Raw genomic sequence first — 13371 nt, 5'->3', positions numbered from 1 at the left:
AATTTTTAATCTATTTCATCTAAAAATAATTATTTGTTTGAATTTTAAAAATATACAAAAAAAAATAATAAAATAAATTGATAAAATACTTGTCATCTTTATTTTAATATTTTGGGTATTTAAAAAGATCAAAATTGAAGCTAAAAGGGGAAAGAAAAATTAAATTCAAATAAACTCTTAAAGTTTTAAATTAATACAAATACTAGTAATCCAATGTAGTCGAAATCCGAAGGATTCCCTACAGTATGATTTGTGGCCATCGGATTAGGGATGCATTTTCATCCAACACCCAAGAACACTCTACGTAGCCAGTTGTAGCCAGAGCAACACGCACCTGGGGCCACAGCGGATTAGTAGACGCCTGTTAGCTGGAACCCTAACGAAATGCACAAACGCCAACGACTTTGGATGGACCACTAACGAAACGCGTCCCATAATTAAAACGACGCCGTTTTTGGCTCCGTTCTTCTTCATCATCACGACCGCCGTCTAGATAAGCATGAAAAATCGTTTTGATTTCCCCTTTTTGAAACTCATCCATTGATAGACGATTTTGTCTAATTCAAAGCCCAAAATGATCACCCTACGATGATGATCATTCTCCCCTACAAAATAGGGATGAATCATCCCTATTCTGACCACTTGAGCCAAGAGTAGTCAAAATGTCATTAATGAATTTTGACTTATCTAGTTCACTAGGCTTCTCCAACCGATTTAAGGAGGCTATAAATAGCTCCCTCAAGTCATTTTGAAGCCAAGGAACCAACACACAACCCTCAAACTGAAGAAAATCAAAATTCGCCATTAAAGCTTCAATTTTCAGAATTTTCGAATTTCCCGTTTGTTTTTCTTGGATTAATTCTGTTGAATCACGGCTCAAAAAGGTTCCCTACATGATTGTAAACATGTTGGGAAACTATTTGGATCATGTTTGATTAAAATCAAAATTTTCAAAGTAAAATGAAATTTTGATGTTCTTGAATTGGTCAAAACGAACATCCAGTGTTCTTATTTTGGTACCGATCAAGTATATGTGATATAAGGAAGCTATTTGATAACTCATTTCACATTAAAACAACTTTAAAGTCAAAAACCCAAATTTTAATCACAAATTGTTTTGAACAAATTGATCATCATCCAGGTCGATTCATACCTTAAGATGATGATTAACATGTTCTTGGGAGTTTTGTGAAGCTACCTAAGCTCTTGGATAAGAGAATCAGAGCTATAAACGAATTTATAAAATGGATCCTCTTTTCTTAAGGACCTAGGAATGTGAGCCTATGATCGAGAGGTCCAACCGAAGATCCTCAGTTTGGACCGAGGACCGAGAACCGAGAAAACTGACCTATGACCGAGACCTAGGACCAATGTTCTTGATCTAGGACCAAGACCTAGGACCGAGAAATCTGATCAATAATTCACATATAGGACTAAGAGGAATAACCCAGGATTGAGGCTCCCAAGGCTCACAATCGAGAAATCTAAGTCTAGAACCGAGACTCCTAAGACCTAGGACCGAGAGACTTATCCTAGAGATAGCCCTGGATCGAGAGGTTTATACACCTCGACCGTTTAATCATAGGCAAGGACGGAGTCATTAACACTTAGGACCGAGAGACTTCGGTACTCAAATTGAGAGCTCCCGAGCCCAGACCAAGGGTCTCCAGAACTTGACCTATAAAATCGGACTCAAGCCATAGGAATCCGGTCCTAAGGCCTGTTTGGTTCCACTTTTCAAAATCCAAAATTATTTTTGTAAGTTTAGGACCCCAAACTATTTTCTAAAAATCCCAATAGATTGGAAAATGACTTTAAAATATTTCCAGGATGTTTCCTAAACAAATATTTTAATCAAGGTTCGTTTGACATTTATTTCTAAACCCTAAGACCCATAAAATGACTGATATTCTTCAGGTATAATCTTCCTTAGCGATCATCCGCAATAGGTACCATCATTTTAATATTGTTGTTTCAATATTTCAAATAATGCTAAAACTTAGAAGCATGATTAGGACCGGAAGAATAATCGCATAAAAACTTAAACGTTATTCAACCGATGCTTAAAAAGCAAGTTTATAAAGTAGATACCATTCTGTAACAAGTACGAAAGACATAGCGTGAAATCCTTTTTTTGAGTATCACCAAACTTCAAACCAAACAAAACTTTGGTGCAAAATACGTTTGTATACGTACACCACTTTTTATTGATTTTCTTAAAATAAATTGGCAACTCTATTTTCAAATAAATAATCTTTCATAAATTAATTATGTTTAATTAATTTAAACCCGATTTCATAAAAATCAAATCGTCATTTGATTTACCAAAAATTTCCAAATTATTAAAAGTTGAACAAAATTAATTAATTTTACATAATTAATTTAAAAGTTGTAAAGTGTTATCAAAATCTTTTAATATAATGTTTTATTTTAAAATGATGTATAGCACGCAAACCAAGGTTGAAATTGTCGAACCTCGAGCCACTTCGGGCCCGCATGCATGCGTGCCTTAACACACACGCAATGTCTGCTGCGAGATTCCTGTGGGTTATAACACTATATATCCATTTTTATTTTCTAAGTCATGTTACGTCCAATGTTGTCATATTATCTTGAGTTGATTTTTTTAACTTCATTTTCAAATGGAGATACATTTTCTATGTTCTATTGCAGACAACAATGTTATAGACTAAGGCGATAGTGAGGTTGTTACTTATTCGTCACCTTCATATTTAAATATTGTGTTTGTATTTCTCAAAATCATCTCTAAGCAATAAAAAATATTTATATTTAAGGAGAAGAAGATGTCTGATAATCATATAGTTAAAATAAAAACAATACGATAAAGATTACAAAATATATAATATGATATCGTAATATAAAACCTGTAATATGCTTGAATCGTCGATTATACATTACTTACACCATAGACGCTTATCATTTTAGTGAAAATAAATTGTGGGTGAGAATGAATGTAATTTGTTTGAAAAAAAATGAGTTTATTAGTATCCAGATCGGAAAAATATATCATTGTTGGATCCTTAATTATACTATTAATAGTTTTAAATTAATTATTAAAATAGTTTAAATTTTAAAAAATAATGTATAAGGAACAATTTAAATAAAAATAAATATAGAAAAAATAATTGTCAATAAATGTATTGAAAAATATAAAACATTCAATTAAATATACCTATTATCTCAAAACAATTGTTTTCATTTCACTTGCACCAATTACAAATAAAGAATTTTTCATCCTTCAGAAAATAAAAAGTGTCTTTTCCTAATTTAAAAAAATTAGTTATGTATATTTAATTTTAACTTAAAAATTAGAATATAAGAATTTTAGTCTTATTTTTTAGTAAATGTTTTTCAATAAAATTAACATAAGTATTTTTAATAAATAAATATTTTTTTCTTAAACAATATAAGAATGTTTTTTCGTTTTAGTATTTTAATTTTATTGGTTTTATTTTTTTTATTTTTGTTAAGACAAGTTGAAATTAAACAAGTGACATTTATTCTCTTAAAAATTATTTTAGTTAATTTTTATTTAGTTAAAAATTAAGAATTTATTTAAATTTGTTATTTATTTATAAGTTAAACATATTACAACTTTTTTTAATTTCACATAGAAATATTTATGTCATATAAATTAAATATACAACTTCAAAAAATTCAAAATGCTATAAAATATTTTATTAAGACACAACACAACCAATGAAGTTACACATTGAAATTTAACTTGAATTTTGAGTCTTTAACAATATCATGGAATCTTGAAGGATTTTGTTTGTTGAAACAAATACATCTTCCCAATAAACATATCCCATATTTATAATTACAAATATTTATTTGACACTGCAAGTCACTTGAGCATTTGTTAGAAGCCAAAGAATCCTTCAAATCCTCCAATGCATATGATTGGATAATCATAACTAGAAATAAATATAAAAATGAGTAGTGTATAAACATTGAAAAAAATAAATTTATTAACTTGTATTAATATGTAAAACATAAATATCAAATAAGGTGTGAGAAGTACCTAGAAAAATAATATTAATCAACAAGATGATCTTCATGACACTCTTCTCCATGTTCTCTTTGTGCATCAATATTTACACTAAAATTGAATCTCGGAATTTTAGAAAGTATTTAATAATGATATTTTTATGACATGGATTACATAACTTTTTATAAATATATAAAATATAATATTTATTATTAATTTAAGTAATGTTACGATATACACCAAATAAATGTGATATGATGGATTGACATAATCTTCAAATTTAAATTGTCTGATTAGGAATTCAATTCAATTTTATAAATTTATTCTTATAATCTTTCATATATATTACTATTAAGTTTTAGGATAAAATTAATTAAATAGATTCAACCTAAATAAATATAAAAATTAATAAATACTTTTCAATATATATATATATATATATATATATATATATATATATATATATATTACATAAATGTGGTTAATATGGTAGAAAATAATTGATAGTAAATAATATAAATCCATAATAAATTATTTATATTTTAATTATTTAATGTGAGAGTATTAAGTAATATAAAATATATAAGATAAAAATTAATGATTAACTTTTATAAATAAATAATTTTAAAATATACATATTTCACTATAAAGTTTAATTTAAAAATATGATCACTATATAAATAAAATTTATTTTATATATGGTAAATAGAATGCCTAGACAACCACTGACCACCGACATTCATCTCGTGACCTCACTTTCAAATGCTCGTCATACCAACCATTAATTCAAACTTCACACTAGACAAATCACCCACCACTCGACCTCCATCTTGTGACCTCACACTTTTAAATGCTCTCCAAATTAACCACTAATTCTGACCTCACACTTGACAAACCACCCACCACCCGACCTCCATCTCATGACCTCACACTTTTATCCAACGTCAAATCAACCATTAAATACCACTCAACATTCATCTCATGACCTCACACTCGACTAACCACCCACCACCCGACATTCATCTCGTGACCTCACACTTTCAAATGCTCGCCAAACCAACCACTAATTCTGACCTCACACTTGACAAACCACCCACCACCCGACCTCCATCTCGTGACCTCATATTTTTAAATGCTCGTTATACCAACCACTAATTCCGACCTCACACTCGACAAACGACCCACCACCCGACCTCCATCTCGTGACCTCACACTTTTAAATGCTCGTTATATTTTATATTTAATATTTATTACTAATTAATTAATTTTTATATTAACATAAAATTTATTTATACTTATAAAGAAAATATTATATATATATATATATATATATATATATATATATATATATATATATATATATATATTGAGAGATAAAATATAGAAAGGAATATATTATTATTATTCTATATTGTAGAAGAGAGTAAATAAAAAACAAAAGAAAATTAATTAAGAGAGAGAAATAATAATTATTTTAAAAGAGAATAGTTATTATATTAGGAGAGAGAATAAATGATTGCTAATGGAACATGTAATAAATCTCCAAAATTTTAGATGAAGCATTATTAGATATAGATTAATAGAACCAATTCATTCCTTTAAAATATGCAAACAATTAATGTTTTCAATGAATATAAGTTAAAGAGGTTTATAATATTTGTTTATATAGGTTTTATTATTATAAAAGAGAGTTTTTTTTAATAAATAATTTGTTCACTTAAATCAAATAATTAAATATTCTTAATATTTAAATATTTAATTTACGTAGATGATATTATTAAGCATTTTAAATTAAAATGCTTGGTTGGTAAGTGAGATAGCTTCTTATATATATGTTCTTAAAAATTTATTTATTTATTTATTATTATATTATTATTTTTGGTACAAAATTCATTTCATAAAAAAATAAAGAGAATACAAATATTATGAATAGAATAAATCCATTCTCCATAGCCTTAGGAGAAGTGAATAGACACTATATATGGGTAGACCTTGAAAGAAGAAAAGAATGTAGTCAATTATCTTTCAAGATAGTATTCCTTTACATTCTGAGAGTAGATATCAGAATAAATACATATATGCGATTGGTTACAGTGCATGTCTGTCATGTTAGAAGTAGCAAAGTTCGGCCTCTCCCCATCCGTGAGACAAACTCTTTACTTCGTGATAGTCTTAGCTCAATATTGTCCAAATTCTTTTCAATCTTCCTTAGTTGATAATTCTTGATCGTAGTATAAAAGGAAGCCATGTGTGTAAAAAGAATTCACCCATATGTATGTTGAAATGCATGATTGATCCGTGGATAGACAAAACATTAATGAATGACTAGGGTAGGGCCTTATGAGGGAGAGGTGTTGGATTTCACATCTACTTCAGAATATAACTAATATTCGCAGATAAGCACGTAGCCCGTAAATACACTTAAACAATTTACACTGGTGAAAAAGGGGTAAAAAACGAGAGTAAAAACTCTCGTTTTTGACCCTATAACTTTCAGTATAGACACATTACCGAAAGTTTTGGTAACTCTCGCCATCCCTCGGTATTGACTCTTTCGTTAAAAACAATTGGGCGTTTACTGAGAGATATCGTAGAGTTTCTGGTTTAGATACCCTAGAGTAAAATCGAAAGTTAATTGAAAAACTTTCGGTTTTTCCACAGAGAGAAAAACTGAAAGTTTTACAAATAACTCTCGGTTTTACTCCTAAGGGAAAAACCGAAAGTTTTCCAATTAACTCTCGGGTTTTTTGAAATGGAAAACCGAGAGTTAAAATAGAAAACTTTCGGTTTTTCCTGTAGGAGTAAAACCGAAAGTTTATCAATTAACTCTCGGTTTTCTTCAATTGTAAAACCGAAAGTTAATTAGAAAACTTTCGGTTTTACTCTTGAGGGAAAAACCGAAAGTTTTCTAATTAACTCTCGGTTTTCCTCAAATGGAAAAACCGAAAGTTAATTAGAAAACTTTCGGTTATACTCCTGAGGGAAAAACCAAAAGTTTTCTAATTAACTCTTGGTTTTCTTCAAATGGAAAAAACGAAAGTTTTCTTATAACTCTCGGTTTTTCCATTTGAAGAAAAACCGAAAGATTAAATATTACTTTCGGTTTTTTCCTGTACAATTTTAAAAATATACCGATTATTTTGCTCGCAATCAAAACCTGTTCAGCCAAACCAATATATCAATAATAAAAGAAATGACACATACATTAAATGATCATTATCATTACAAAATTCACAACCAAACTAATCATCCGAACAATTTGTTAGAAATTCAAATCGAAACAACTACTAATCAAAACATGTTTTCAATCGAAACAACCATTCAAAACGTACTAGAATTAGCTTGTGGGGGAGGAGGTGGTGGCTGTTGTTGCCTCATAAACAATTCAATTCTCTACATTTTGCATTCATTTCTAACTTCTCTCTCTCCATTCTTGCATTTGTTTCTTCTTTTTCCGCTTGCATTTCATTGATTATGCGCATTCTTTCTTCGTCCCTTTTCTCCAATTCCTCTAGTTTGAGCACCAATCTTTGATTCTCTTCATACAATCGCTCATTGTTTCGTTGTGAATTGTTTCCACTTCGACGATCCTCACGAAAGTGTGTGGGTCGGACGCCTGATCTCATTCCGAACACTCCCCTGTGTTTTTGTTGTCCGAACACCCTCTCTGTCAATTCAAAATCAGATATTCCAGGTTCGTTACTAAGAACCTCCTCTATCTCAACCTGCAAATTGAAATAAAGTATCATTTCTATAATAAAAAACTAGGCATATTCAATTCACTTACAATTTTCTCTTGCACGTGTTCGTCCGGGACGGGTGTTGGGTTTTCTTTTGTCAGTTTTGGGGTACGGGTCCTCTTGAATACTTCAATGACAGACGGTGCCCGTCCCATTTCAATCGCCTGTTGAAATAAATGATTTATATAATTAATAACAATCTTTAGATTAAGTTATTACAAATAATGTACTTACCAACTCTTCTTCAATTTGTGCAAACGGTCTACTTCCCATATGATGTGGGAATTTTAGCTTCTTCCTGTTAATTATATTTGTACAACTGTTTTTCTGTATTTGAAATAAAATATGAAGTTAGATTAATTAATATCAACTTTTCTTTGAATTATGAAACCGTACCTTAAATTTTTCCGTGAAGAAATGGTTGCGACACACAAACTCCCAATCATCTCGATCGTAGTCTGGTGGAGGATTAGCCAGTACCGTCGCCTCGTCTCCTTTGTGGACGCGGATATATGTCTTGTTCAAATCCGACCGCCATTTATCCCATATCTTCTTGGCGTGTCCCAATCCGATCTTTCGAAATGAATCAATACAACCATTAGTAGCTTCGAACGGAGTCTGAAAAAAAAACATTCAAATGTTAAAAAATAATTATTTAATGAATAATGTATAATTAAGTAATAATTATTACCTTGATAGCAGTCAAAGTGAATCCAATTGGTCCGCACTTAATGCCTTCCACTTTAGAAGACAGTGTGAGACGGCTGCGGGGTCCTGGATAATCGACCCCACATGTCTAGACCACCGTGTTCTTCCCACGTCAGCACCGCCTGACCTCCCATCTACCTCTATAAAAGTAAGAGGAATCCTTGTCCCCGCTACCCTCTTAGACAGCGCAATATTCTTGTTCTTTCCCCATCTCTTGCGGGCAGAAGATTCTTCAAAATTATCAAATTCATAATTAGATATGTGAATCAATTCAAACAATAACTAATTTATAAACAAGTTACCTGTCGATGATGGGTCGGGAGTGGAACCGTGCTCCTCCTCGTCATCCTCCTCGTTAGGCTCATCGAGACCCTCGTCTTCAGCTTCATCGTCATCCACCATATCAGCAAACGTACTCTCTATAAACTCTTCGGCCTCAATAGCCTCAACATCCTCGTCTTCTGGGGGAGCAGTAGCTATCGGTACCACAGCAATAGGTGGTTCGTCTCTAGAAGACGATTCTCGGAGCCTTAAGTTCTTTAATTTGCTGGGTGTTTTCCTCATACTCCACCAAGGTTCTTTACTGCCTTTAGACATTCTTAATGCATACCATTAATAAATGAGGAATAATTGAAATAAAGTAGTAATAAGAACGAATATAAAGTAAAAAACATAAATCTACCTAATTAATTAATCTGAACTATATGTTTGTAAACCGCAGTTTTATTTTTGTAACAATCTTCCAACCGGGTCGGGCTGACATATCAGGGGCATAAAATACTTGTTTTGCTTGACTCGCCAATATATACGGGTCTTGACTTTGGGTTTTCAAAATTTGGTTTACATTTATACTTACGAAGCCATATTTATCCACTTTCACTCCTAGTTCCCCCGAGTGTGTATCAAACCACTTACACTTGAATAAAACAACTCGTTTGTGAGAAAAGTATTGTACTTCGATTATATCCGTTAAAACTCCGTAGTATGACTTAGTTTCAGACCCGTTGTACCCCTCAACAACCACCCCACTATTTTGAGTGGTCAAACCTTCGTCGTGTTTTTCTGTACAGAATTTGTATCTGTTTACTTTACACCAAACATACATAGACGAGTACATACTTGGACCTTCTCCTAAGATCTTGAGGTCTCTTAATATGTCGTTAAATTCTGCTAATTGGGCGACCTATATATATACCCGAAATGAAGTTGTTAAAATGAATAAAAAGAGTTAGGATATGTGGTTTATAATTTACTCACTTGATGCTTGAAATAGGCGGCAAACGTTTTTCCACGGGACTCGTTATTGCAATACTGCATATACTCTCTGCAAATAGATCGAATATTAAATAGCATACTCTTTAATGCTAATTAATAACAGCAACACATAATCTTACATGTAAAAAGGTTATGCTTCGGGGCAATTTTTCAAAATGTAAGAATGAGATGTCACTCGATCGATATAATCCAAGTTGTATATTTTTCCGTTAGATAGGTCTTCCAACGATGCAAATATTGAAATGCCCGAGATTTCAGCTTGTGCATTTTCTTGCTCTTCTTCCTCCATATACCTGACACATAAACTAATACTCTCATTTACAAGATAACTCTAGCTTATAGAGGCTTCGGGGTGGTTATTATGCCGCAAATATCTTTTCATTGTACCAATGTAATGTTCAAACGGATACATCCATCGATACTGAACAGGTCCCCCAAGAAAAGCCTCAAATGACAAGTGAACCGGGAGATGCATCATGATGTCGAAGATTGACGGCGGAAAAATCTTTTCAAATTTGCAAAGTGTCAATGTAATATCCATGTACAATTGTTCGAGGTCCTCTTGAATCAACTCTTTGAAGCACAACAACCGAAAGAACCGAGACAAATTTACTAACGCATCATACACATTATCTGGAAGTAATCCATGGGTTGCTAAAGGAATAAGATATTCCAACAAAATGTGACAATCATGACTCTTTAATCCCGAAATTTTTTTCTCTTCCAAATTTACACAATCGCCGATATTTGAGCAAAAACCATCAGGCAACTTGAGATCTTTCAAGAATTTACAAAGACGTTTTTTATTTTCGGATGTCAAAGTGAAAGGCGCTTCTGGATAATGAACAACTCCTTCATCATTTATAGGATGTAACCATGATTTTATGCCTAAGAGTTGTAAATCTTTATGGGCTTTAGGACCATCCTTAGTCTTCTCTTTCACATTCATTATTGTTCCCAACACGCTATCATAAATATTTTTCTCAATATGCATCACATCCAAATTATGTCTCAATAATAGTAATTTCCAATAAGGCAAACGGAAGAAAATTCTAAGTTTGTTCCAATTGTCTCCCCGAGTTTCATGATATATCTTGGTTTTTTTGCTCAGATCCGTACTAAGAATTATGTCTTCTAGGTCTCATTCTTGCTCGTAACTTTCTTGCCCCGTTAACAATCTAGGGGGCTCTCTATAATCAGTTCGACCATCAAACGACTTTTTATCCCTTATGTATTTGTGCTTTGGTGGAAGGAAGCGTCTATGACCCATGTAACATTGTTTGGAACCATGAACCAGTCGAAGAGATACAGTGTCGTTGTTACAACAAGGACAAGCGAATTTACCTTTCGTACTCCAGCCTGATAAATTCGCGTAGGCGGGAAAGTCGTTAATGGTCCACAACAACGCCGCTTGCATGTTAAAGTATTGCGAGATGTGTGCATAAACCTTTTCACACCAGTTTGCCACAGTTCAGTCAACTCGTCGATCAATGGCTGGAGAAATATGTCAATTGCATCTCCCAGACTCTTTGGACCCGGAATTAACATAGATAAAATAAAATTGCTAGAATCCATGCAAGTGGTGGATGACACATTATAATGAACAAGAATAACCGGCCAAACACTGTATGATTTTTTCCTATTTGCAAATGGTTGAAACCCATCGCTTGATAAACCCAGTCTTACGTTTCGAGATTCCGACGCAAAATCTTTATAATTTTCATCAAACGTTTTCCAAGTTAAGGAATCAGCGGGATGTCTCAACGTATCACTATCAACTCTTCCTTCTTTATGTCATCTCATCATTGGAGCCGTTTTTGAGGACATGTATAGTCTTTGCAGTCTTGGTATTAAAGGGAAATATCTCAACACCTTTTTTGGAATTAATTTCCCATTTTGCTTCTCTCGAACTGCCCCACTTGTTTGGTCGACTTTCCATCTTGAAAGACCGCAAACTCTGCAAAAATCTTCATTTTTGTCATCTTTGCAAAATAGCATACAGTTGTTCTTACATGCGCCTATCTTGTCATATTTTAGCCCGATATCAGTAATGAATTTTTTACTTTCGTAGTATGAGTTTGGCAATTGAGCGTGAATCGGTAATATGTAGTCTTTAAGCAGACGCAGCAACATATCGAAAGAAAAATTTGTCCATTGACATACATTTTTTATGTGAAGTAGTTTCAGTAGTGCTAATGATTTTGTTATTCGAGCATCTTCATACAATGGCCGTTTGCAATCATCAAGCAATTTATAAAATCTATGCGCATCTTCGACTAGTTCATGGTTGTTTGGGACATCATTAACGTTGGAAAACATATCGTTTATAAATTTGTGCATATAACGTTCTTCATTGACCTCTTCATTAACTATATTATTCATCTCCGGTCTCGCATCGTTGAATTCCGGCACGGCATCCTCCGACTGATCATCGTCATCATCATCATCATCGAAGTCATCGACATCTTCATCGACATCATCATTAACCACTTGAGTAGTACGTCTCTTTTCTCCATGAAAATACCAGTACTCATAATGAACATTTATTCCATAATTGATGAGGTAAGTCTTCACTTCGTCTATTTCCATAAACGGCGTGTTCAAGCATTTCACGCAAGTGCATTTCACTGTTTTTCGGGATGTACTCCTAACAGCAAACTCGAAGAATTTGTCAACACCTTTCTCGTAATATGGATGATCTCAACGTAAGGTCATCCAACTTTTATCGGGTACTTCCATCTTTCTAATAAAATGGAAAACAACCCGCATTATTATTTACTTAACTTTGTCTAAATTAATTAGGATTACATAATTCTAACATAATCTCTACCTATCCAACCAAAATTCCACCTAATCTAACATTATCCAACCAAAATTCCACATAAATCAAACTTAAATCTAACATACATATAATCTAACATTATTTCATTCATACACATTTCAAATCAATCAATTCTAATCCAACATAATTTTATTCATACACAATTCATTCCATATAACAATTCTAACCTAAAATCAAATCTAATTCAAACCAAATCTAATTCAACATTATTTCATTCATACACATTTCAAACCTAATCTAACATAAATCAAACATAATCTAACATAAATAAAATCAAACTTAAATCTAACATGAAAATCTAACATAAATCTAACATTAAACTAATGTAACCATATAATAAACTAACAATAACTAACCTTGCACAAAAAAAGCGACGAAGAAGAGCAGCTGTAGGTAAATCGAACAATAATAAACCCTATTAATCAAACAATAAAGTATTAATCAAAAACCAAATCAATCCAATAATATAATCAATCTAACAAAATCAAACTAAACTAACATTAATCCAATACATAATCTAAACTAATCTAACAATAATATAAACCTAATCTAACAATAATCCAACATAATTAATCCAAACACAAAATCCAAAACCAATTTCAAAAACAAAATCAATTCCAAAAACCAAAATCAATAACATAATCCAATACATAATCTAAACTAATCTAACAATAATATAAACCTAATCTAACAATAATCCAACATAATCTATCCAAAAACAAAATTCAATAAACAATTCCAAAAACAAAATCAATTCCAAAATCAAATCCAATAACATAATCCAATACATAATC

The 13371-nt window shown here is 31.9% G+C and overlaps 1 protein-coding gene across 1 annotated transcript in view; it reads right to left on the bottom strand.

Moving 5' to 3' along the window:
* LOC124934743 (AAA-ATPase At3g50940-like) overlaps positions 1-9024 on the bottom strand; it is a 47985-nt gene extending 38961 nt beyond the window's left edge. Inside the window, exon 1 of the mRNA XM_047475255.1 lies at positions 8832-9024. Within this exon, the coding sequence (XP_047331211.1) occupies positions 8832-9024 (193 nt within the window). The remainder of the gene's footprint in view (positions 1-8831) is intronic.
* Between the last annotated feature and the right edge of the window lie 4347 nt (positions 9025-13371).

This window comes from Impatiens glandulifera, chromosome 4 (assembly GCF_907164915.1).
Source record: "Impatiens glandulifera chromosome 4, dImpGla2.1, whole genome shotgun sequence".
Classification (NCBI taxonomy): Eukaryota; Viridiplantae; Streptophyta; class Magnoliopsida; order Ericales; family Balsaminaceae; genus Impatiens; species Impatiens glandulifera.
The sequence above is the reverse complement of the archived record's forward strand: the minus strand, read 5'-3'. Positions and strand labels throughout refer to the sequence as shown.